Source organism: Clytia hemisphaerica, unplaced genomic scaffold (genome assembly GCF_902728285.1).
Source record: "Clytia hemisphaerica strain Z4C2 unplaced genomic scaffold, Clytia hemisphaerica genome assembly, whole genome shotgun sequence".
Classification (NCBI taxonomy): Eukaryota; Metazoa; Cnidaria; class Hydrozoa; order Leptothecata; family Clytiidae; genus Clytia; species Clytia hemisphaerica.
This window is the reverse complement of record NW_027103657.1, coordinates 396,293-423,970: the sequence shown is the minus strand read 5'-3', so window position 1 is coordinate 423,970 and position 27,678 is coordinate 396,293. Positions and strand designations below refer to the sequence as shown.

Here is a 27,678-nt window from a genome sequence, read left to right as displayed (position 1 = left end):
CGACCTGTAAAGAGAAAGGTAGAAAATTATAGATATTTAAGACCATTTTTAATTTTTTAATTTTAAGGGTTCACTTTTTCTTGCTTCGAAAAGTTTAAACATTTACCTCAAGCAGCATATACGTCTTGAAACTTAATGCTTCAGACTGAGTGCACGGAGTAGTAGCTAGGTTAGGAATATATCGAACACCAAGAGTTGTGAAAGACGGGAGGTCACTGCGAAATATGCAATGCAATGCTCAACGGGTATAGTGCGCTGGCTTCTGAGGGGGGGGGGGTTCAGGGGGTACCCGATTCCGCAACTCCACCAATTTTTTCCCCATTTTCTGTCAAACCGTCTTAAATTGAACCAAAATTCCGTCATCGAAAATTCCTTTGAAATTCAATATTTTTGTCGAAAATTCCGCAAAATTTTGAATATCTTTTACCAATTCCGAAATTCCACAATTTTTTTTGCTAAATTCCGTTTTTCCGCACTAAAATTGTCTAATTTTCTGTCTCCGTCAGAGAACCCAATTTCCGTAATTCCATCTAAATTTTCGCCAAATTCCGCCACTCCGTCCGAAAAAAGGTCCGATTCCGCTCCTCCGCCAACCATGAAACCCCTTCTGAAGCCGATGGTCAGTCCTTATTTTGTGAAAGTTCTCAAAGCCCGCATGCGGTGCGATGGTTTGATGGAGTTTGATCTGTTTACGATCATGGTTGCAATATTTGAAAAAAAGGGAAATTCCCACGAAATCTTATAGCCACAATCGATTTGGAAGCGCTCTAACTTAGGTTGGAAGGGTAGAGTTTTAACTATGAGACTGAAGACTGGATCCAAAAGTTTAAAAATGGTCCAATAAGGCTCAGAAGTCTGGAAGTCTGAAAACCCGTGCCAAATTGATATATCCGATTGAATTTACTTTAAGGGCAGAAAGTTTCGCGGGCAGAATTTCTAACTAAATCCAGTCGCTAACTTTTTTGTTCCTGTATTTTTTGCATGTAATTCAATATGACGGATGGAAAGATGAAAAGGTCTATAAACTGTCATTTTTGCATAAAGGTCTGATATATTATCCATCTGTAAATAAACTTTATATATATAAAAAGAAAAAATAATGATATTTGTGGAGCTTTTATCTATCATTTCCTTATTTTGACAAACCAGTCAGTGAAAACACTTTCAGCCCAAAATTTCAGCTTTACACTTTATCTTCAATTTAGCTGTAAGTGTGTCAATTTATACTGCAAGTTTCACTCAGAAAAAAGGCATTCACCAACAGGATGATAACAGATATTATTTACCAGCTCTTCTTTTTCCCTCAACAAGTTCATTTCCAGAAAGTTTATCATGTAAACCATGCAACTCTGAAATTAATAAGTAGGATGTGATAGATTTTCAAAAATTAAAATGTTCTCATTTAAAGAAAATTGCCTTAGTTCAATTATTTTTTCATTCAGTCAAACCTTAATGTTCAGTAATGTTAGAATGCTTGCTTAATTCATAATAGATAATAATTTAAAGCATCATTTAAAAGTATCAATTAGTTCGAAAAATTAACTTAATGTTGTAAAAAATCAACATTTTTATGGAATATGTTCCCTAGAAAACAAAATCCTGAGAGGGTCAAAATAGGGTGGTCTTTATGTCAAAATGTCCCCAAAAATTTCAGTGTCACTGTTGCAAATATATTACAGAAGCAGCCGGCGGAGAGATTTTTTAGAAATATGTGTTCTTATCTTCTAGGAAACCAAATATTTCAATCTTTTGTACAAATGATGGAAATGATGTCTTCTGATTTCTAGGAAACCTAATGCCAAGATATACTTGTAAGATATTTGTTTTTTTTTTCCACGAAAGATGTGTTTTATAAAATATCCCATCATGGACCATCACTTCAGGATTGCTCCCAAAGGGATAGAGAATGGTGTGATATTTCGGGAAATTTGCGATCGTTATCCTAATGCTGCTTGTGGATGTGTGAATATGGAAAAATGGGTACCCTCCCTAGGAAGTGACATTCAGAGAAGGGATAAAATTAAAAAGGTTTTGTAAAATTTAGGTGCAAATACGGAAAATAATTGAAACTTGAAAGGAATATGAAGGGAGAAGACATAACTTGGATCCCCCTATATGGACCCCAATATGGACCCCATTATGGACCCCAATATGGACCACATTATGGACCCCCTCAAAAATGGCGGGAAAGCATTTTGGTTGATTAAAGAAGCTTTATATTTGACCACCTGATCATTATTTTGTAAAAATAAGTCATTTTGTCAACATAAGGACAATAGAATAATTGATGAGAATTGTATCTCTAAAACTGCGCTTCCCAGTGTTTGCCTCTTAACAATATTTATCTATTTATATCAAAGACATCTCATTCGGTACAATTAAAATATTTGGTGTAAATAAAGCTTGCAGGTATCCCACTTAAGTGCCCTGTCAATATTTTTGTTGAAAAGTGTCACTTTGTCAGGAAAATGACAGTTAACGTCTTTCTCGTGGAAGAAACACGTCCTTTCAAAACTTGAAGTTATGTAATGCTCTGTTCATACGAAAATAAAAATAAAAATAATAATAAAAGTACCATTTTCATATCTCTAAAACAGCTCTCTTGGAGCATTTAATGTTTTCATTGCATCACAATCTATATCCATTTGCACCGCCAGCATCCTATTGAGCATGAAAAAAACACTTGTTGTAAATTGGTGTATACACCTCATATTTTTTGATAATGTCCTTATTTACATAACTTAAGTGTCATTTTTGTCAATATTTGGGATTGAAGATTTGTCATTGAAATCTTCTGAATAGCATATTTTGTATACATAATTTACATTGCATATATTATTTTCATGTTATAAATTATATGATACGAGCGCGTTACAATTTTTCTAGTCTGTAATTTGTATGACCTGTGCCCTGTGTCTAAGACACGTGTGACCTTATGTTCTAAAACATAATTTCAAAGTTATTTTTGATAATGAAATGATTTTATTTCAAGAAATACAAATAAATAGCCGGTCTATGAATTTAAACATGTGGTAACCATGATACAATTCGACCGCGTGGTGTCGTGATGCAATTTGCAATTTTTGAGGGGGTCCATATTGGGGTCCATAATGGGGTCCATATTGGGGTCCATATTGGGGGGTCCAAGTTATGTCTTCTCCCGAATATGAATCATAATTTTATCCTTATATTTTTATGCAGTTTTTCTTATGCTCGATCCCTGTAAGAAAATTTTCTTGCGCCTATTGTAAAATATCACATCATCCAGTATCCAACCAGGATTACTCCGGGTAGGATAAAGTTGGTGTGATATTTCTGGACATTTGCGGTCGTTATCCTAAAACAGCTATGTAATTTGTAAAATATCAGTGGATGAAATTGATAGACCCCTCAAAATGTTTGAAATTATGTATCTTTTATAAAATATCACATCATCCAGTATCCAACCAGGATTACTCCCGGTAGGATAAAGTTGGTGTGATATTTCGGGACATTTGCGATTGTTATCCTAAAACAGCTATGTAATTTGTAAAATATCAGTGGATGAAATTGATGGACCCCTCAAAGTGTTCGAAATTATGTAAAGTTTTGGATTTTTGAGGTTTCGAAGTTTGTTGAATATGATATTTTTCAGAGTTACATCAATTTTGTAAATGAAGTATTTTGTGGAACATGTAAAAATATTTTATTTTAATCGGCTTTTGGAAAAGTCCCAAGGCCAAGAGAGTTAAAAGTGAGAATATGTCGAGTCTATGTGAAAAAATTGAAAATTGAAATAAGAAGGGAACCTTCTGTGTTCTTGAGGTGGAGTATGCACAATATTTGCATATTTATTTGGTTGACTTGAGAGCCCCAAGACTGTGTAACTGAATATAGCTGTGAAAGAAAAAATCTGGTAGAATGTCTTTGGGGTGAGAATAGACTAAAATTGCAGATTTTATGCAATGAAGACTGCTGTAGCAGAAGATCTCTATTGTTAAAATGTGAAATTAAAATGAACAACGGATGAGATGGAGACACCCCCACCAAGGGGGTGCCTGGAGACAGGTGCGGATCCTGGAGTAAGCTCTCCTTGCCACTCTAGAGTCACCCACCATCTCATCCTGGCAAATTTGTTTCTGTAGTGCTGCAGCCACTACAGTGTGAACAAAAAAAAAAAAAATAAATAAAATAATAACAATGATAATAATTTGATTGATTGATTTGCTACTTGATTGATTGGCTATTTGATTGATTGGCTACTTAATTGATTTGCTAATTGATTGATAGGTTGGATGACATGTATCAGAGATGTTAAATCAAAAATTGATTTTATTACTTCAGATTTGTATATGAATGATTATCATTGTTTTATCATTGAAAATGTGTCAAAGAGACATAAATGGTGAAAATCAAATAAGTAAGCTTCGTTGTGAAATGGTACTTGAGCAGGTTTTGAACCTTAGACCCTAAGATTCCGATGTGTGAAAGTTACCCATCCACTGCACCATCAGGCCTCAAAATTAAGTAAGGAAATTTTTTATTACATTATTTCTACAAATGGCGAACGCCCCCTGAATGTATTATTATCAAAATAAAGAAGTTTATGAATGGTGGAATAATAGTAAATTATAGTAAATTATAGTAGAGAGAAATACTCTTACGTTGACTTGGCGATTGTCAAGATAATAAATAATGACCAACGAGCGACAGCAACAGCAGCCAAAAACGGTGACGATAGAATAGTAAAAAGTGACAACGGTGATAATAGAATAGTAAAAAGTAGAAAATGACTTTAAAAACGATTTGATGGCTTTTTCACTGGCGTGGATGCTTTTTGCAGGTTTTGTGCAAGTGAGTGATAGAAATTGAAAACAAAAAAAAAAAAATTATTTATATTGGATGTACCATTTATAAACAGAAACCAAGGAAACGAAGGAAGCGAATATACTGCAATGTCCTCTTCTACTTTACTGTTGTTGCATTTTCCCGTAGCGAATTCCAGGAAGTTGTGGGTCGTTTGGGAAAACTGGACGGAAGTAAGAGTGAAAGTGATGGTAAAGTATTGTTAGTGTTGTTGTTTGGAGTAAATTGGGATTGGAAGTGCTCTAGACCGTGCCATGGTGCCGTTTAGATTTGGACTTTGGTCTTATGCTGAAAGAAATCAAGAAGGGAAAATAAAAAGGGAGAAATCGAAAGTGAAAGAAGGGAGTGGCAGAAAAAATGTTGAACTAGAGGTCAGGATGATTTAGGATTGACAGAATATGGAGTGTGTGAATGACCAGAATATAGTGTTGAAGTATTACTATTTGGAGTAAATTGAAATTAGAAGTATCATAGTGGGGTTCGAACTTGCTGTGCCAGAGGAGATCGAGAAATCGAAAGTGAAAGAGAGAAATCGAAAGTGAAAGGACTGCAATCCAAGATGGCGAGGGGATGTAGAACATGGAGTGTGTGGAAGACCAAAATTGTGCATTGGAGTGTTGCTATTTCGGAATCCTGACAGTTTGTCAAAGTTGTCCTGGTGGGGTTCGGACGTGTTGAAAGGGATTGAGAATCGTTAAATCGAAAGTGAAAGGAGGAGTTTGAGTGAGAATGAAAGAAGGTTGCAACAGAGGCAAAATGATGAGGGGTCAGCAGAGTGCGTAAGACCGGAAAATATGGTGAAAGAGTGTGACATAGGTCACTGATTGGTATCGAACCCAGGCGATAGCGGTGAAAAACCCGACCGAGACCAACTGATTTTCACGTGGGGTACTTAGACAAAGATGGCGGGACAAGGGGGGACAACTTCTTTGTGTTGAGGGAGTGGAAACTTGTAGGTATGTAGGAGAATAGTATGAAGCTTGAAAATTTAGTAGTAGAAAGGATGTTTGATCTTTCTTCTGGTTTGGAAATTATCGATAAGATGATTATAAATGGATTGAAAGAATGAAGTATATAACATAATTAGGTTGACAAAATAAATAATTTTTAGGTCAAATGCCTGGCGATGTGGTTGTTGTTATAAATAAGTGTTATTGATAATTATTGTAACAACTTGGTTGCAAACAAAGAGGCTTTTCGGAATGCAAAGCAATAATGATGTTTCGTGATGTGAGGCAGATCTAATGACATATCTGTGTGAAACCCAAGGGCAGTAAGAAACAATGAAAATGAGAAGCTATTTCTGATGTTCCTTAGATGGAATGACCAAACAACAAACAAAAACTGATAGTCTGGGGAGGATAGTCTGGGGAGGATTAGAGCCTGGTCCGATGTGATCAAATGAGTAAGTGATATGTTTGCAATCAGGCATTTATAAAAATGTAATGAAAACTTTAAAACTTTATTTTGGAGCTCTCAAATTTTTGTATCAGAGGAAGTGAGTTTAGTCCCTAGCGTCTTGTTGTTTTTGTACACAGTGGTGGGTCTTTTAAGGATATTTGATAGATCAGCGTCCTGTTCAATTGTTGACCAAGCATCTTGGATTTTGCTTTGGATATTTTTGTCTCTGTCATTGTGGAGGATGAGCGGTAGGATGTTCTTATTTTCATGTTGTTTGTTGTCGTATAATAGGTTATGTCTGGTCTTGGTGAGCGCTTTCTTGATATTGTCGTTGATGATACGGAGAGGGTAGCCACGGGCTAGGAGTATTTTGGATAGGTTGTGGAGTTCATTGGTGAGAGTTTGAGAATCACTGATAATCATGTTGTAGCGGAGGGCTTGGGAGTAGACAATACCTTCTTTTGTGTGTAAAGGGTGGTTGGATTCAAAATGAAGGAGTTGAGAACGGTCAGTGGGTTTCCGGTAGATGCTTGTGGAAAATTGGTTGTTGGAAATGGTGATTTGGACATCTAGGAAATTGATAGTGGTTGGTGATTGATCAAAAGTGAATTTTATGGTGGGGTGTAGTAAGTTCATGTATGATTTAAGTTCTGCCAGTTCTTCGTTACTGCCTTTGAATATTATAAAGATATCATCTATAAAACGTCTCCATAGTAAAACGTTGTTGGTGAATTCATTGATAATTTGTGTCTCTATTTTACCCATGAACAAGTTGGCGTATTGTGTGCGTAGCGTCCCCCCATTGTCGTGCCTGATTTTTGTAAATAGTGCTTGTCCGTAAATCTAAAGCTGCTGTTAGTGAGGATTGTGTCCAGTAGGATTTTGATGGTAGTGGTGTTTGGAGCGTGGTCTGGTAGTAGTCTTCGGTGATCAGTGTAGTACTCTGTTGTGGTGTTTAGTCCTTCGTCATGTGGGATGTTGGTGTAGAGAGATGTCACGTCAGCTGTTATCATGGTGATGTTGTCTAGTGGTTCGTTCCAGGTGTCTAACAGTTGTAGGAAGTGTTTGGTGTCTTTCAAATATGTAGGGAGGGATTCCACCAGTGGTTGCAGATAGTGTGCAAGATAGCGTGATAGTTGTCTGTGGGGCTGTCAAATCCGGATACTATTGGGCGAAGGGGATTGTTGGTTTTGTGGATTTTAGGTAGGCCGTAAAAATTGGAGTTCTTGGTTGGTCAGGGGGTTGGAGGAATTTAGCGGTGGCGTTGTCGATATAGTGTTTGAGAGTGAGGTATTGGATTGTTGTGCGTACGTCATAGGTAATTCGTTGGGTTGGGTCGTCTTCTAGTTCTTGATAGGTGTCCGTGTTGTTGAGGTGTTCTTTGTTGATTTTGTCAATGTAGTCTTTTTGTTGAGGATGACCAAACCTCCTCCTTTGTCCGCTTTCTTTATGATGATGTTGTGGTTGTTTAAGAGAGAGTTGTAAGGTGTCAAGATATGTCTGTGCTGTCTTCGTTCGGTAGGTCTTGGTTCGATTTCGGAGTTATAGAGTTGCTCGAAGAAATGGTTGATGGTTTCGTTTTGTGTGGCAGGTGGGGTCCAGTCGGATTTTCGTTTTTTAGGGAGTTTCGGTAGCTGGTTGTTTGTTTTGTCTTGCTGGTTGTTGTTATTGTCTTGTTGATTGTTGTTTTGTTGTTCTTCGTCAAAATACATTTTGATGTCGATGTGTCTTTTCAGGTTGTTATATACTTGGGTTGGATTGGATTGAAACTTGAATTGTGGAATGCCTGGTGAGTAATTTAGGCCTCTGCAAAGGACGAGATGTTCTTCATTGGTAAGGTTGTGGTCAGAGAGGTTGTGGATTAATCTGGCATTAAAGTTTTTGGTGTGCTCTTGGATGACTAGTTTTCTTCGTTTGATTTCTGGGGGTTGTTTCCATATTTTTGATTGTTTGAGGAGGTCGTGGATGGATGGTAGGCGATATTCTCTATGTGCGTTGTTGTTGTGGTACATCTTGTAGCTGTGGATGAGAAGTGTTATATGTTGAATTAAAATAGAAGGCTTGTTTGAAATTAAAGGAGAGTGTAAGACCGAGATGTGAGTCTACGCAGGTGTGGATTTGTGGTGTGTTAGGTGAATGTAAAAATATAAAAACCGAAGAAATATTGTAATTAAGTTTCGTGTTTGTAAGAAATAGAATTTATTGACTTTATTAGAATAAAATTGACAAAGCCTTGTGTAATAAAATATTGATAAATTTGACAAATATGGAACTTGGGATGAATCGATCATTGTTTTTAATATTTTATCTAGGTTGTCCGTTTAATTTTAGATATTTCATTTGCTGTATGTCATAATAATACCATCTGTTAGAGTTTGCTTCCAAGTTGTTGCAAATCCATTTGATTTGGTAAAATCGTTTTTTCTTCTTGTTTTGGTGGTACGTACTGTGTAAGTAGGGAATGATGAGAGATGGTGAACCTCCATTTCCATAAAAAATGTTAGGATTTTAAATGTTCCTTTGTCTGATATGTGACCTTCATTGAAGCAGTTTGTGATGTGTGATGGCCAGCTTCGAATTGGGAAAAGGCGTTACCATTAATATCATTGTATAGTGTTGTGCGGTTGGGTCTGTGGTTATGAGATGTTGGTGTTCGATGGAATTGGCGTAGTTGTGATAGTTCATTCTGTAGAGTAAAGTAGAGATGGGTGGCGTATAGAATATCAATATGTTTCTATTATCGTTAGGGTTGATGCAAAAAATAATAATAATAATAATATATATTATATATTATTTATTGATAGATATGTATGTATTTAAAAGGTTGGCGAGAGAAGACACAGATTTAAAAGGANGGCATTTTCAAGTTTGCAGTATCTTTCTTTTCATCAATCGCACCAGACGTGTTTGCTGATTGGCTGGTATTGATGCTTTTGGAGTGCGTCAAAGCAATAAGTAACAAAGCCAGAAGTACTAAAGTTTTAAGATGGATCGCCATTCTTTCACTACCCAAATGTCTTTATAACGTCTTTCTCGGTAACAAGTTTTGTTAAGATTAAATTTTGTTCTAATATTTTTAGTGAACAGTTCTCAACTTATTATTATATTAGTGTTTCCCAGGGCGCTGCTTCAATTGCTCGATATTTTGGTCACAATATTCCACTCAGTAGAGAAGATGTCACGTAAAGCTACAAGTTTGACAGTTTATATGTAAAATCTTTGTCTCTCTCTACTAAATGAACAAAAAGAAACTGTAAATTATAACTTTTCTATAAAAATCAAGGGAAAAAAAAAGAAAACTATTGCCGAAAAATTTTTGCGTGACAGCGTGAGTTCATTAGTGAAGGAAATTAACGAATTTTATTCGAGTATAATTATTTGCCTATTTGCTTTTAAGCGCAGCATGATAAATTTGGATTTCTTTAGTTTGTCGTCTAACTCAGTGTGAGCTAAAAACTCCCACTTGTGAAATAAAGACCCGCCTTGTAAATAAATCTCTTTATAAATCTCTTAATTACTCAACTTCAGGAGGTAGAGAAATTCGAAAAATTATAACTAAATATTTTCGATGTTACTCTATAATTATCAACTAGAAGAATTTATAAACTATATAACAACATAAGGCTTCTATGGCCAAAATACTAAGAACAAGGTAAGAACACATTTTAAGATTTTGGGAGCCTATAAAACCCAATTTTTTAAGGAATTACAACAAAAAATGATGAAAGTAAGAATAATTTTAGGCTTAACTTTCAAAAAGTTGGGAATATCGGAAGGTTTAAAAGAATTATTGACGTTCTTATAAATGACACCCCTGCATGTCACAGACCCGGTGGACCCCCCACCCCGGTGGAAAAATAGGCCAAAAAATCGTCCCCGGTGGAAAAAATATCCTACAATTTGAACCCCACTGCGAAATTGCTCTATTATTTTATCCCCATTGAAAACTGAATGTAAAAAATTGCACTCCAAAACCATCCCCACTGGAATTTTCGAGCTGGAAACAATATATTTTCTATCCCCATTAGCATTTTGATAGAAATTTTCATCCCCACTGACTGAAAAAGTTCTACCGGGGCACTGAGACAGGGGTGTTAAATGGGGTAAATTTGCTCTGTCCGGGGGTAATTTGGGCTTTCCGGGAGGTAAAAGCGGGGGTAAATGAATGAAAATTGTTATATCCTCCACCTCCTATACAATTTTTTTCTGGAAAATCCCATTTCACAGTGAAGGAATATAAGAGTTCTTCAATTCTTAAATTTCATGTGACTACACATTCTTTTAATAAGCAACCCCAATTTTCAACTCAGAGCTGAAGTTGCTAAGGATTTTCCAGATTTCAGCAAAAAAGTTGCTTATAGATTTTGAGCCTAACAACTTCAACAATTATTATCTCCTTTTATGAAATAATAGACGATATCGACTTTCCGAATTCTCCCCGAATGATTACCCATGATGCATTGCACAAAAAATTTACAAAAAGTCAATATCGTCCGTGAATTTTTTTGCGCAATGCATCATGGGTATTCATTCGGGGAGAATTCGGAAAGCCGATATCGTCTATTATTGTCGAAAATGTCTCTTTTTTAGGTATTTTTGGTTGCGTTCTAGTTCCATACTCTGTTTCAGGCCTAGGTTGCTGAGGCCAAGTTGCATAATTTTTTGGCCATTCTCAGGGCTGGACCAATGAAGTATAAGCCCGAAGGGCTAGAAGTCAATCTCCTTGGTAGGATTTGAAGCCAACAAATCCTACCAAAGTTGCGCGGCCTTGAGCGGCTCGCCTGGTTTTTACACAAATGACAGATTGAAACTAAAATTTACCGCTAAATTTCGAAAAAAATATCAATCGTAAAAAAAGGAATTGCTAGATTCAATCTGTCGTCAAAAATGCGGCGCGCATTTTTTAAGGCTTCACTTTTTCTTGCCTGAGAAAGGTTAGAGATTGAACTCTAGCCCTTCGGGCTTTAAACTCAATGGGCTGGACCCTTACTAACTCGGTTGCTTATAAGAAAATATGTGTACCTCCTTAATTGTAGGGTTGGGCAAAATAAGCAGGGGGTAGAGAATTTAGGAGAAAGTAGATGCTTAGAATATAGGGGAGGAGTTATTTTAAAGTGATTTAGGAAAGTGAAGATTAAAGCACTTTTTAAGGGGAATTTCATAAAATGGGAGGAGGGTTCAAAGTGAAATACTATTTAGATGATTTTATACGAAAAATTGAAAAGTGGCTTATCTTATGAATTATGATTTTAAAAGCACGTATTTCAACTGAAACACCCCCTTCTCACAGGCCCACTGGAAAAATTGGCCAAAATATCGTCCCTAATGGAAAATTATCCTCCAATTTTTGTCCTTACTGAAAAAAAAATCAAATAAACCAATCCTCATTGTAAATATTTTTCCACTCCCCAGTAGTGATTTTTCTGACTTGAACACAAAAAATTGAAATCCCCAGCCATTAAAAATATGAGAATATCAATCCCCATCGAGTAATTTTTTATCCCAACTGGCGGAAAGATTCCTACCGGGTCTGGGAGAAAGGGGTGTACTGAAGCATAGCGTTTGTACTAGAAACAACAGTGTATCTTGTATCACGTGACCGCGAGTCAGTCAACTCTCTGTAATTCGAACCTTTATAATACGAGTATTTCGATTAAAACATGTGTACCTTTAGTTGTACTAGTAAAATACTAAAATACTTTCCCTAATTCGAAATATTTTTCTGATTCGATGAAAATTCTTGATCCCTTGAAACACTTGGTCACTTGAAGATCGAATTAGAGAGTCAACTGTTGTTGAAATTCATGTTTTCGAACTGTTGATCCATCGAGAATCAATTAACTTGATTAATGATTAATGAGAGAGTCATCTAAATTTGCAAAATTTTTATTGTGGAACTTTCGATCAATCAAGGGTCAATTAACTTGATTAATCTGATTACTAAAAATGTTTTGATGCTACTTTAAACTACTTTTTAGCCCATAATTTGGTAATTTGCTAATGCAAACAATGAAATAGAAAGCCCTTGATTTATCAATTTCTTGTATAGTATAGTAAGAGTTCTTTAACAATAGAAACCAACAACATTTTAAATTGAGTGGCGTTCTCCAATGAAATAGAAGCCCGAAGGGCTAGAAGCGAATTTTCGTTTAAAAAGTTCGGGCGAGAATAATTGTGACTTTATTTCTTCCATTATATTTCATTGGATAATTCGTTTGGGAGTGGGTTTAGTGGGAAAACTTATTGATACCATGAATGTAGCAAGACGGTTGAACATCCTTTGGAAAGTTTGGTTTTTCGAAGACTCCTTTGTATTTATCTTGCCTATCAATATACTGAATGAAAATTGAACATCTTTTTAGGCTTTCTTTCTATTTGTAAAGTGTTTAGGATTGTGTATTCTTGCCTATCATGTTTAATTGGAAAACTCATTGATACCATGAATGTAGCGAGACGGTGGAAAATCATATGGGAACGTTGGTTTTTCAAAGACTCCTTTGTATTTATCTTGCCAATCATTATACTGAATGAAAATTGATTATCATTTTAGGCTTTCATTATATTTGTAAAGTTTTTAGGATTGTTTATTCTTGCCTATCATGCTTTATTGGAAAACTCATTGATACCATGAATGTAGCAAGACGGTTGAACATCCTATTGAGAGGTTGGTTTTTCAGATTGCCACTTCAATGGACATGGACAGGCTCCTTTGAGATTTTTCTCGAAAAGTAAAAAAAGAGGGTGTTCTTAGGTTAGGTAGGGGCAATTAATTGAACCAGAACGTAGTTTATATTCAGTTAATTCCAGATGTACGAGTACATGAAAAATAAAACGTTTAAAAGTCATCATAATTTTTTGGGAAATTCACGGTGTGAAAGGTTGAAATTTTTCATGAATTGTACCTATTCACTGCAAATTCATGATATGTGCCATTCCAAGGTCTTCTGACATTACATCACGTACCCAATAGGTGATTCGTTGTAAGTGACGTAAAATAAGTCAATACGTCACTTTCAACCAATCAGCTGTGGAAGACAATGGTGCATACCAAGAGTTAACCAAAAATGTTTTTGTGAAATCATTAAGTTTCCCTACTGCTTATATACCTTTTTATAAAATTATTTCGTGTTATTTTATGTAATCTGTGAAATTTGTGAAATTGAACCAGTAGAACGTGGTTGGAAAATTGTTCTGTACGTTAAATGAAGAATAAAACCAGTCAAAACAATCAAAAATGGTACTGCCAAATGCAAGCTGTGAATACTCATGTTGCTGTACCCGTACATTGAACCTATTTATTTAATTTTTGAGAAATTTTTCTATATAAGTGACTAATTTCTACTTGTTGTGGTTAGGGTAAAATGTAAAAATTGTACTTACACATTCTCAAGCAATTGTTATTCCTTTACTATTCTACTACAGGTCAAGATATTCAGTGACAAAATTTTTTAGCATAATCTTGGGTTGCGGGAATTAAAATATTTCATATATTTAATTTTTTGACTTATATTTTTTTATAAACTTCAGATTGAATGAATATCTCAAACAAAATTTGGTGAATTGTGTGGCAAAGGAATGTCTATATCATGTAAAAAAATTCCAGAATTATGCCAATTTTAGCAATTTTTTAATAAGAAATTTGGCTGTTTGAAAAAAGAAACTGTCTGACTGTTGTCGCCCTTTGCTGAAAAAACAAGATTTTGATTGGCGTATCTTTTGGGCATTTTTTATTTGTAAATTTCTTCCAGTCTGTACAGAGAGTTTACACACCAGATCTGAAGTCAACCTGAAGAGTGCTCTAGGATTTATGGTAATTTTAATGCTACATAAGTTAATGTAAAATATGGTTTCGCAATAGCAGACAGTAAATGTTTATATAAAGAAGTTAGCAAAACAGAACTAAAACTAAAATTTTATCCTTATTTTTTAAAATTTATAAAGGAAATCAGGAAAAAAAATTAGAGATTACTTCAGGGATTTTAATTAGGGTGAAAATTTGTTCTGGCATTTTTTGGTTTAATTTTTCTCGAAACCCTGAAAAAGCTCAGTTTTTACTCCAATCAGCCGATTAAAAGCAATTGAAAGGCCATTTGTAGAATATGTAGTACGATATGTCTGAGAAAACAAAATATTTTATCTTTTTTTAAATAATCATTTTTTCCAGCTAGGATTTGGATAAGACTTTCAAGTAGCATTGTATGGTAGCAATAACAGCATCTTGCTGTACCATGAACGTCTACAACTTCCACCTAAGGCCAGAATATAATCATCTTTAAATATAGAATATGTATGGTGGAAAATATTGTAAACAAATTATCTTCAATTGTCAAACTATCCTGTAATGATTTTTTGTATCAGAATAAAACTCTTCTCTAGCTGCCAGAAGCACATAGTCTACCTTCAAATTGATACCATCTTCCAGACAAACAAAAATTAAAAACTTCAAAATGATTTCCTGTGGCTATAATTATACTTCTATACTACTGAACATGTCAAATATAAAAAATATAAAAGTTAAAAATTAGTAACTTGTAGAATTTCTAACAAAACAAAAATCAAAAATAGGGAGTATTGAAAAGAAGGTAAAAATCTGTTTTTATCAGAAGGGAAATGTGTAAAATGATACTAAATGTACAGCAAGTGTGGTGTCTTTGAGTTAAATTACTGTAGTTTTTAAAAAAGAAGAAAAATGAAGGTTGGAAGTAAAAAATATTAACAACAAACCTGTTAGTCTTTGTGTTTCTGAAGTCAAAAAGTATGTTAAACATATGAAGCATGGCTCTTAAAATTTAAATACTTGTTGCAAATAAATTGCAAACTAACATTCTAAATTTGAGCTACAAAATAAACCCATAAAGAAAAGAATTTCATGCAAAAAAATCCTTCAGCCAGTGTAGAAAAGTAAAAGTTGATGCTGTGCGTTTTCGAATGTTTTGAAAATGGCCGCACCGAATCGTCAATAATACGCAAAGGCAAATCCACGGCTTTTTTCAGTTTTTTGCTTTTGCGCCAAATTGGTATCGTCTACACTGTAAACATCTCCGCCACTGCCTACTCCACCCGAATTTATCACGCCTCTCCTAAACTATTCCCTTTTTTAGTGATCTTGTGTAGACGATAGGATCGTCTAGAGTTGAACTAATTTTTTCTTATGCTTTTTATCGCCCTTTGAATGCTGTTGTTGTCCGACAAACTTTTTAATTTTTATATCTTGATTTACTTTACATTTGAAATGTTGTTTTCTATGAAATGAATTTGTTTTGTTTTGAAAAGAATTCGAATGCCATTAATAAATACAATCGCTTATGACATTCGAAAACATTTAAAACAAAAGGAGAAAAACAATGGCGCGGGGCAACCCTGGGCAGAAATTAAAACTGCTAAATGTAGATGGACCTTAAATTTCAAAACAAAGGCTGAATAAAGTCTAAACCAAGCTCTATCCAATCTGTCAATCAAAACAAACTTATCGAGAACAAATTGCTTGCGAAAACGAAAGTGACACACAAACAGAAAACAGACATACAGACTACGGCTATTAATTTATAGATTAAATTGGATCACTTTTTATGTCAGAAAGGACACCTTTTATTTTTGATATCGAACGATACTGTGTTGTCGACGACTTCGAATTCAACTCTCCTAAGAATTACCCTATTGAAGACATGGTGGGCAAGAGCTGGACAAAAAAAAGATTCTAAATATCTCACCGGTTGTAAAGTTTTATCATAAGCCATATATGAAACAAGGTATGGTCCAGCCACAGCCCAGTTGTAATAACTATACCATAGTAAGAGAAAGTGAAAAGTCGATTATCAATTCAAAGACTGAGTAAAGAGACTACACGTTTATTATTAGCGCGCGTCGAAAGAATTCTTTTTTTCTCAACCCACGATATTCTTAGGCGACTTTTGAGGTTAAGATTTAGTTTTTTAACACTGAAATGGCTTCTTTGCGGGTGACAACCACTGACCTTTATATCCCTGGACCAAGCTATATCCGCCATCTTTGATCGAAGTTTTTTGAAAGTTGGTACCCGCAAAGAAGCCATTGTAGGGTTTGAAAGTTTGCCTACCGACAAACGGCACTACATCACTAGTGTACAAGCGAAATAAGATCTAGCGCTCTCTCCGCGGGCACCAACTTAAAAAAACTTTTAACAGATGAAACGATTATAATATTTTGCTTGGCTGGCATTGAGTAATATGGTGCAGGGATATATAAAGGTCAGTGGTGACATCTCAAAAAAGAATTCACATCAAAGATAGCGGACTTAGCTTTACCCAGGTTTAAAAAGATCAGTGATCTCGACAGATAGATCCATTCAAAAGTGAGGCAGAAAACCACGAAAATTATTCACAAACTGTAGACAAAACATGGGGTAGCGATTTGACAATTTTCACTTATCATTAACAATACCTTTCATTAATTTTGATGACCAGCTTCGGGTTGCTTAAAATCACTGATGGATTTTGACAAAACCCGTCGTAAGACACCACAAAATCGTTGAATTTCTCTGCAAAAAGAGAAAAATAAGCAAAAAATTGTTAAATTTAAAAACTGTCGGGCAAAGAAAACTTTGTAAAACTACAATATTCAAAACAAGCATAAAGAAGAATTTATTGTTTATTCCTCAAATATAATTTTACCCCAATACGCTCAAATAGATAAGAAGTGCTAATAATGGAATACAAATGTTTGTTAAAGGGACATAACAGTACTTGCGAAATTTGTAAACAAACTGTATGCAGCGGCTAAAAATCAAAACAAATGTCACATGTCAAAATAAAAAAATGAAACCAAATATGGCTAATTTTGATTGTTCAATTGTTTGACAAGTTTGTTTTGGACACGTGATTTTAATTGTCCTCTTTAATAACACGTGGTTCGCGCAATGTTTACATTTTACTACTGTAATGTCCCTTTAAGCACACATTTGACTCTTTCTCATTCGAAGTTCAAGAGACGGAGAAGCCTCTTCAAATTTACAGACAGTATTCTATACTATTTTCAGCAAAGAGGACCAATAATTCCACTTCGAATTATAGAAAGGCTTGAGTAACAGAGGTTCGAATTCATGATATGCACAACTGCAATGACTTCACGAAATTATGCAACTTTTCTGTTTTTGTTCCAACCAATATGTCACTTTTTCTATTGTTTAAGTGACGTATTGGGTGGAAAATTTTAAAAATTCTAAGAAGACTCTCCAGTGGTGCATATCATGAATATGAGAGAGTTGACTGTACAATATATATCCTCGATTGACATACCTGGTACAACTCGTCGACTCATTAAACCACCGCATAATGACAAAACAATGTCCTTGGGCTCTTCACTGTAAAATAAAATGAATGGTTTATTTAAACTTCATCAAAGATAACATATAGCTCTAGTTTAGACGACCCACTTTTCACCTTGCCAGGCTAATTGTGATTTAAAGTGACGATAGTGGTGCCCTCTTTTGCTCCAATGTCTTCTTTCAACCTTTTCCAAGCAAAGATTTTAACTACCAACTTTGCGTCCACTTTTCGCCTACTCAAACAATTAGTATAAGCAGGGCAGAAAGTCGGCCGTCTAAACTAGAATACGTAGTATTCATTTTTTTATCGGTTATCTACCAAACAAAAAAAGTGCACACAAAAACGAATGTTAAAGTCGAAGAGGTCTCCTTTAAGCTCGTTCAATCTTATGCTGACCTAAATTGCTTAGATTCTATGCACAGGGGTGAGTATTTAGGCAAAATGAGTGTCAGGTATGTGCAAGCCATAAGGGTCCCTTTTTTACACCCTCGAAAGTCTTTCAAAGGGGTGAAAAGACCATTAACAAGCAATTGAGTATCTGAAAGGGGTCAAGAATTTTAGGCCTAGCAATATAAGAAAACGATATGGTACAATGTAAATGAATTCGTTGTAAAAGAAATAATTCATCCTACACTTCATCACCCAATGGCAATGTTTCATCTCCTTTCTCATCTCCTTCTTCTTTTGATCCAACAGAAGTTTCCGAGGGAATTGCCATCTCTTCAACATTTATAACAACTTCTTCATCTGATTTCTTCTCTCCAGCTTCCTGCATCTTATCCTAAAATATATTTAACAGAAGTTTCCGAGGAAATTGCCATCTCTTCAACATTTATAACAACTTCTTCATCTGATTTCTTCTCTACAGCTTCCTGCATCTTATCCTAAAATATATTTAACAGAAGTTTCCGAGGAATTGCCATCTCTTCAACATTTATAACAACTTCTTCATCTGATTTCTTCTCTACAGCTCCTACATCTTACCTAAAATATTTAACAGGGTTCCGAGAAAATTGCCATTCTTCAACATTGATAAACACTTCTTCATCTGATTTCTCTAACAGCTTCCTGCATCTTATCCGAAAAATATATTTAACAGAAGTTTCCGAGGAATTGCCATCTCTCAACATTTATACAACTTCTTCATCTGATTTCTTCTCTACAAAAACAGCTTCCTGCAACTTATCCTAGAAAATATATTTAACAGAAGTTCCGGGAAATTGCCATCTCTTCAACATTTATAACAACTTCTTCATCTGATTTCTTCTCTACAGCTTCCTGCATCTTATCCTAAAATATATTTAACAGAAGTTTCCGGGGAATTGCCATCCTCTCTTCACATTTATAACAACCTTCTCATCGGATTTCTTCTCTACAGCTTCCTGCATCTTAGCCTAAAATATATTTAACAGAAGTTTCCGAGCAAATTGCCATCTCTTCTACATTATAAACAACTGATTTCATCTTTTCTATACAGCTCGCTGTATCTTAGCCTAAATATATTTAACAGAAGGTTCGAGGGAATGCCAGCTCTTTACATTTATAACAACTTCTTCTTCATTCTGATTTCTTCTCTACAGCTTCCTGCATCTTATCCTAAAATATATTTAACAGAAGTTTCCGAGCAAATTGCCATCTCTTCTACATTTATAACAACTTCTTCATCTGATTTCTTATCTACAGCTTCCTGCATCTTATCCTAAAAATATTTTAACAGAAGTTTTCCGAGCAAATTGCCATCTCTTCTACATTTATAACAACTTCTTCATCTGATTTCTTCTCTACAGCTTCCTGCATCTTATCCTAAAATATATTTAACAGAAGTTTCCGAGCAAATTGCCATCTCTTCTACATTTATAACAACTTCTTCATCTGATTTCTTCTCTACAGCTTCCTGCATCTTATCCTAAAATATATTTAACAGAAGTTTCTGAGCAAATTGCCATCTCTTCTACATTTATAACAACTTCTTCATTTGATTTCTTCTCTACAACTCGCTGTACGTTATCCTAAAAATATGTTGCTGGGGTAAAAATCTCTACAACATATGCATGACGACTTCTTCGAAGAAACAGCAAGCATATTCATATGTTTTTTTTAACATCAGTGGCCCCATAATAAATTCAAGTTAAAAAATCTTCAAAAATTTGTCGACTCAAAAATGTTAATTTTTGAATTTGGTGTTACGTTACCTCCTCTTTAGTAACTTCAGGGTCCTCTTGTTGCTTTGCTTTAATAGGAGAAGTATTGTTGAAGGAGAAAGGATTCTTTTCTTTCACCGCATCAACAGCTGGTGTGGATTCACCACGAGCGTCAATAGTGTCCTCATCAAGAACAAGATCATCTAAAGAGTTTCCTCTATCAAAAAAAAAGAAAGATACATTATACAGCGTCCGTAGAAAAAAGCCTTTGATTGATCCGAGGCTTCCGAAAGGTAGTTTATAGTCTTTTTTATCTAAATGACGCAAGTAATATCTTTCTACAAAAGACTAACCATCATATCAACCATTTAGACAGACATATGGAACACTTATACTTTTACAAAAGTACATAAATACGAAACAAAAGAAGAAGGCAATCAACAAAGATACAGACAATTAAAAGAATGGCAAGATGAAGACAGAGCCTAGAGTCAGGTGTGGCCATGAGTAAGCACATGCTATACTCGCGAGTATAGGCCTTTTCATAAATTATTTTGAGTACAACGACTGCCTCGTTTTGAAACCATTACCATCTTGAAGTGTTACTTTTTCAAATAGAATTAACTGCTTACACCTCTGAGAATCAATTTTACCATAGTAAAGTTTTGAGAACGAGGTAAAAGTTGCTCGTGACGTAATTTATGAAAACGTCTAATACTTGATTTAAATTCATTATAAACGGGAGGATAAAATTAAAATTTGGGTAAAATATTTAGGATTCTTTGAAGGTCTTCTACCTGTTAAAGTAGAGATCAGCCACTTCTTTGTCTTCCATTCCTAGAACCTCATCCAAGAGTAACCCTTCTGATGGAACTTTCATTTTGGGTCTTGCCCCTCCTTTCGTTCTATGTTTTCGATGATGTTTCTTGCCACTTTTTTCATGCGCGTGTGCACCACGTGGTGTTTTGGTGGGTGGTTTCTGGACAGCTATCTTTCCCTATAATGTATAAGTATTGAAGAATTTTTTTCATAAGAGTAATGACACAAGAACATCCCTGTCTCAAAGCCCCGGTGGAACTTTTTCATACAGTGAGTCGATGAAAGTTTTTATCGAAATCCCAATATGGATAATTTTTTTGTTCTCTAGTCAAAAGTGTGAATAGTGTGGGAGTGAATTCTTTTTTTCCATTTAAAATCTCAAATGGGGATAAAATAAAAGTCAATTTCCCAGTAAGGCTGAAATTGTGGGGTATTCAGCAGGTCTGCGAGACAGGGGTGTTCTTAAGACATTATTATAATGAGGGTTATAGTTGAGTAATATTTTTAAGCATTAGCCACTAATCAACATTGAAAGTACGAAAGCTTTCCCCTCTTAAATAGGATGAGACACAAAGGATTTAATGAGTGTTTATCTAGAGATACAATTAATTCAAATTTGAAAAATTATGGAATACTGTTGAAATTTGTGAGAAAAATAAATTATTTTAGCAAGATCCTTAAAGATCTTATTCTAGGAAAATAGAAATTTCCTTAAAATTCTGAAGATACAAATTTTGGGATTTACTTTCTAATTAGCAAAATTTATTAAAATTAGTCCCGCCAGCAAGCAGTTAGTACACGACACCCATGACACTTAGTACCGTGGTGGGTCCATTTTTCAAATTTGCGAAATGCAGTAAGTACATCTGTGTACTAACTGCCAAAAGGGGTGGTGTATATTTTCAAATTTGCAAATACAGTTAGTACACCTTTGTACTAACTGCCAAAAGGGGTGGGTGGTGTATACAGAATTTTGGAAGTAAAAAGGTGTAGTAACTGTTTTCAAAACTGAGAATTTTAAACTAGTTTTTCTCAGATTTTTACTGTTATCAGTTTACGACAGGTTTATGATTCTATCTTTTTTATGGATCTTCTTTCTAGGACAGTCAGGAATACCTTTTAACAGCTTGACACATGACATCACACTTCCAGGAACTCTTAGAACTCTTAGAAATAATTCAAAATAAAACATTCGAATTCAGTTAACAAAGGTCAAAAAGAACATTCAAATTTGAAAATTTCGAACTTTTGAACGTTTTTGGTTTTGTTTTGGTAATCCGATCATCCGATCCATAATCGGGAAAAATTAGATTATTTAAAGACTTTTATCAAGCTGGGGGGGGGACTTTGCTTTCAGGGGGGACCTAAATTTGGCGGGGGGGGGGCTAGAACCCCAGTCGGAACCATGAAAAAGGATAAAAAAGATACTCTAAAATTTCCTAGTCCCAGCTAGTCCTTGTAAATTCGTACTCACTCTCATCATTGACCTCCATTATTTGTTATATTTTCATTTGTTTGAAAGTAGTTAGTGGTAAAAACAGGTAAAAACACTCCTCATAAAACCTCTCTGAAGTGTGAAATTCACCTGGAATGCACCGTAGAGAGACGTATCCTTATTTTTGGGGGTGGTATATATATAAAGCAAGGTCAAAAACAGTTTAGTACACGGTGTACTAAGTGACAGGGGGTGTTGGTGGGGTACAGATTTTTCCAAAAATCAGTTAGTTCACATAGTGTTCTGTACTAACTGCTTGCCCCCCCCCCTGCCGCCAGGATTATTTAATTTATTTCTGGCCAGCATCTGTGGCGGTTACCGTAAAATAAGTTTCATATGACCAAGAAAAATAAAGTATGTGGATAGATACCTCCGGCAACATCCCCCATTCCCAAGTCATGTCAGGATCCTGTCTTTTATCTTCAGGCAATGAAGTGTTCTTAGCTAACGTGAGATGCCCTTCGACTTCTGTGTCACTATAAATTCGACGTGTGCTGTCATCGTCAGGTGGGCTAAGTGAACGTGATATGATAAAATTATCAATAAAAGTTATCTTTCAATCCATCAAACAAAATTAAAAATTTCAAAAATTATTATGATAAAATTATCATAAAAACGGAAACTTGAAATGCCTTATTTGCAAAATATTCTAAAAGATGTAAGAATTGCTGAATTGTATCAAATAAGCGTTTGTACACGGTTGGTAGCTTAGTTCAAATACCAGTGTGATTGTTTTACAGTACAAAGACACGAAGTCATTATCAATGTAAAATAATCTAATAATGGTATTATCTGCAAAAGTGAGGTTCTGTAAAATACAATCTAATAAAAGAACAGTTTGATAATTCTGAAACTAATTCTGGAACTAAAAGTACTACCAATAACACTTTCTACACACTCGTAAACAGCCTCAATCTTATCCAGTATATAAAACAAATACTCTGCACAACCCTGTAGAACCATTGAAGGTGGGCTTCGTATCTTGAAAAGCAAACAGACGGACAAGATTCAAAGGTTATAAGGATGTCCTTGATGTAGATCTTCAAAATAGCAGTAAATACCTTACCTTCCAGATAAAGGGCTGTCCATATCAGAAAGAGGGTACTCAGACTGCATCTCGCTAATCCTTTGAATAGCATGTCGATTCTGTTTTGGTGAAAGATGCTTGAAATGTAAAAAATAAAAATCAATAACTAGAGATTACGTCATAACAAATTTATTGTGTTGATGAAAATGCTTATTACTTCTTACAATGGTGGTAGTTTTATATGCAATTTCATGAAGATTTCAGTGCAAAATAAAATACTATTACGTACAAGCACTGTGTAGTTTAAAGGTTTTATTTTTACATAAGTATTCTTGTTTCATATCAGACACATATTTCATATCATATCAGGACAGTGTCTATCTGTTGTTATATTATACTTATAAGCAAAAAATGTTTTTCTTTTCTTCTTTCTGACCAATCTTGCTCCACATTCGTGTCAACTCAATGTGAAAAAGCTTGTGAATTAAAATTGATGAGTAAGCAAAAGATATCACTCTTATTTAAAAACAAAACCTTTATATGAAAGTTCTATCCTGCATATTATTTGAGATAATGTAAAACCATACTATAGAATTCTGAGCTTTTTTGATAGATATCGGTTCAGAAAATGTCCTTGATAGAGATGTATTGTCATCTTTGGTCTTTGCTTTGTGCTCAACAATTTCTGGTAGAATTACAGGATTTTCAGGAAAGTTTGTCTCTGTTTCCTAGAAAAAGAAAAAGAAAACTGACTTAAAAACTAAAAGAGTATTAAACTGGATGATACTGATAGTATGAATTCAAGTGTTAATTGTTTTTCGTTCAAAAACAAGATTTGTACTGAAAATAATTTAAATGGATATAGAAGCTATGAAAATGATTTCAAAGTATGTCAGCATATAAATATAGCTTCTGTCTCTTGGTAATTTGTTTTTAACTCAAAAGAACTTCACTCTTGAAGTTCCTCATGCAGCATAAAAAGTTATCAATGATAATAACAATTTCAATCAGTTAACAGCTTTTTCTATCATAAATACTACAGAAAATAAATATTTCAATTTAATAATATTAAACCATTTACTAACCATCATGTCGTCTCGTCTTTGTACTTTTTTAAAATTGAATTGTTCATCAGTCAAAAAAGTTGATGATGGAATTGGAGAAGTTGCCAAATTATAAGGGACAATATCACCATCAGGAGATGAAGCGATCTTTTCAACAAAGAAGGCTTCACCAGCTTGACCTAGTTTCATTTGAATGTCAACTTCCTCATCATTTATTGAAATTTCAACCTGACATTTTATAAAACAATAGGATTTTTTAAGGATATATTGTCTGGGGGGCCAAAAGTCACTTTGTCCGGGGGGCCAAAAGTCACTGAAAATCGTTGTATCCTCCACCCCCCATATTCAAATTTTTTCTTGAGAAGCCCAATATTAACAGTGTAGAATTGATGATACAGCAGGCCTGGCCATGAACAATACCTTGCGCATGGCAAAATAGCACACCATAAAAAATGTCATAGATTATGGCGTGCTATTAGCCCTTGCAAAAGGGATTTTGTACATTCTTGTATATTTTAGGATTGATAGCACTCCCAAACCATTTTAGGTGTATGCCAGAGTGTGCGAGTACAATAGCACGCCATACACGGCCAGGCCTGATACAGATATTATACGATATTTCATGACAGATTGATATTACAGAAGTTGACAGCGAAGCCATACAGATTTTTAATATATATAAGTATTCTACATCCCTCTTATAGACTACGTTTACTAATGTTGAAATTCCATTAAAAACAAGCAACATGCTGAATGGACCTACCTGATGATGAAACTTAGATAGCAATAAGGAGAAAAACAATCATTAAGAAAATATAGCGCTTAGCGAAAATGCATTAAATGTCATCATTGATTGTTGATGGGGGGGGAGAAGTTTAGGGAAAAAAGAAATAGAAAGTTCCGGTTGCAAAATTGCAAAAGTTTTATTGACAATTAAATTATGCTTGATGGTGGCATTGTTATCAATAATTTTTTTAAGTGAAAAAACAAAGAAATGTATGGAAAAAGCCCAATTCAGATCTGCGAAAACGGCGATTTCCGGCATATTTCCGGCATTATCGGCCAGAAAAATCTTTTTCTCAAAAATCGGACTCGGCAATGATTTGGGCATTGTTAATACGCATCTTTGAGCAAAAAATCAGCAAAAACTAATAATAAAATCTTGAGAAAATGCCAAAAAAACAGTTTTTCCGGCATATTTCCGGCATTTTCGGCCGGAAAAATTTTTTTCTCAAAAATCAGACTCGGCCAAGTTTTTGGCATTGCTAATACGCATCTTTGAGCAAAAAATCAGAAAAAACTAATGATAAAATCTCGAGAAAATGCCAAAAAACCTGTTTTTCCGGCATATTTCCGCCATTTTCGGCCGGAAAATTTTTTTTCCCAAAATCGGGCTCCGTCACATTTTAGGTATTATCATTTTGCATCAGTGTGAAAAATTTCATAAAAAAATATAAAGTGCAGCTCGAGAAAATCAAGAAATACCGTTTTTCCGGCGAAAATGGGCTGCACCAGCAATTTTTAGAAAGTTCCGGCTTCAAAACTCAGTTCTATTGACGATTGTACCATGCTTCATGGTGGGCATTGCTATTAATAATGTTTTTGTGTTGTATTGTGCCAAAAATCAAAAAAAACTAATGAGCCAATCCTGAGAAAAGCTGGTAACAGACGGACGAACGAACGAACAGACGAACGAACGAACGAACGGACGGACATCGGTTAATTTATAGGACCTCTACCCCAACGGGGTAGGTCCAAAAAGCTCAAAATTTATATCTTTGCTGACCAAAAAAAAAAGGAAAAATCATTTATATACTTACCACTTTCTCAGTACTGCTCAGCACTCCTAGCTTCCCAAACCGTACATGGAATGGACTCCCAATGAATGTTCCATCTGCCTGTTTAACAACAACTATATCAATAGCTCCTGTTAAAGTTGCAGAATTGATCTGATTGTAGACCCCAGTCACACTTTTGACTAAATTACCAATATAATACATATTGGTGATGAAGATTTCTTACTACCAACTGATGCTTTTACATTTTTCTTTGTTTTTTTCCTAAAAAAGGATTTCAGAAATGTTGCAGTCGTTGCAGACCTACCAACCTTTCAAATTACAAGACATGCAGATTTTTTCCTAAAAGACCTGGAGATTATGGCAAGATCAGTGTAGCTGGACCTCTTCAAATTCTTGGTTAGAAAAAAACTATAACTGTTTCTTTTTTATTTACAGAATCAACAAGTTATTAACAGTGATCATCACTTATTTTCTCTACAGAAACTTTCTTGAAACTATCTGCCAATACGATTATCTTGAAGCCCTTACAAAATTAACCAGTCATGTTTTTATCTGAATTCCTATGGGTTTTTCTGAATTTTACAAAATAACCAAATCATAAAAATTTTATTTCCCGGGACTTAAAAAATAAGAACATAAGGCTTTGATGGCCAAAATATTAAGAACAAGTTAAGTGCGGGGCAGTTCCAATAGTTTGAAACTTAGATTTATTTCATTTTTGGATATGTTTTTAACTACAATTAACTAGGTAAAATCCCAAAATATTTTGGTCTGAAAATCCATAATGACTGATTTATGCCAATTTGAAGTTTTTGACATTTTTGGGCATTGCACGTTTAAAAAGTTTTTTGATATATAACCATGCTTTCTCAAATCAAAATGAGGAATTGGTTTTTGGTGATTCTGAAACTATGGCTGGTAAACTATACAATTTTCAGAAAAAAATCAAAATTTTTAAATGGTAGCTGGAGTTATGACGTCACAAAAACACTACAAATTTGATTTTAGGGGGTATTTTAGAGCCATCTGATCTGTCACAGGGGAGTTTGTTCCTGCTCAAAATAATAATTTCTGACAGTTCAGTCCCTGGTCTATCCATTTGAAGTGATTGCAATAAATAATTCTGGCCCTAACTGCCCCCTACATGCCCAAAAAGCCAATTAGCTGTGTGTTTTTTCCAAGCACCCAAATGCCCCAGTTAGACGGTGGCATTCAAACTCAATTCAAATTGAGTTCATTGATAAATTCTATAAATTCATTCAATTTTAACCGTTGTAAAGTGCTAGTTAAGACAAAAATATGCTCATCTTTCTGAACCCCCCACCAGGGCTAGCCCTGGACCCACAGGGGGGGCTCAAGGCGCCCCCAGCCTCTGATATCGCGGCTTACGCCTTTGTTAAAAACTCAATTTGAAAGTACAAACGGAGGCATTGCTTGGTGCTTGGAAAAATCCCTGAATTAGGTCTAAAAAATGTACCAACTTTAGCCCAATTTTCTTGGAAATCCCAACATTCTCTGGCCTCTAACTCTTGAAAAACCTATGTGACCTCCTACCATTAATTTTTAATCTTCGATTTAAAAATTTTCTTAACATTGCTCAAAAAATGACTAAAATTTGGTATATTCTGGCCCATTGGCAAACTTTAAAGGGGTCTAGGTCACTGAATTTGTTGTAATATAAGGGCTATGATGAATCTTTCATATCAAAACAATGAAACTAGGTGAAAAAAGTTGTCAAAAGTGCTTTTTTGGGTCGAAAAAGCTTTTTTTCAATTTTTGACTAG

At 34.9% G+C, this 27,678-nt stretch overlaps 1 protein-coding gene across 1 annotated transcript; it reads right to left on the bottom strand.

Annotated features, from left to right (window-relative positions):
• Positions 1–12,661: 12,661 nt before the first annotated feature.
• Positions 12,662–26,151, bottom strand: LOC136803187 (phosphatidate phosphatase LPIN2-like). The gene is made up of 12 exons (XM_067059920.1): positions 25,916–26,151; positions 24,117–24,323; positions 23,619–23,759; positions 23,071–23,168; positions 22,375–22,516; positions 20,488–20,687; positions 19,742–19,907; positions 18,182–18,330; positions 17,520–17,584; positions 16,666–16,762; positions 15,957–16,026; positions 12,662–12,769 (listed from the first exon to the last, which is right to left on the bottom strand). Exons 1-12 carry the CDS (start codon positions 26,093–26,095, stop codon positions 12,662–12,664), a joined length of 1,623 nt encoding a protein of 540 aa, XP_066916021.1. The 5' UTR covers positions 26,096–26,151.
• Between the last annotated feature and the right edge of the window lie 1,527 nt (positions 26,152–27,678).

Coding starts and splice junctions, on each gene's coding strand:
- LOC136803187 (XM_067059920.1), bottom strand. CDS start 26,095: ATGTATTATATTGGTAATTTAGTCAAAAGTGTGACTGGGGTCTACAAT. Junction 22,517..23,070: donor GACAGCCCTTTATCTGGAAG/GTAAGGTATTTA, acceptor ACGTTCACTTAG/CCCACCTGACGATGACAGCA. Junction 20,688..22,374: donor AATGGGGGATGTTGCCGGAG/GTATCTATCCAC, acceptor TATACATTATAG/GGAAAGATAGCTGTCCAGAA.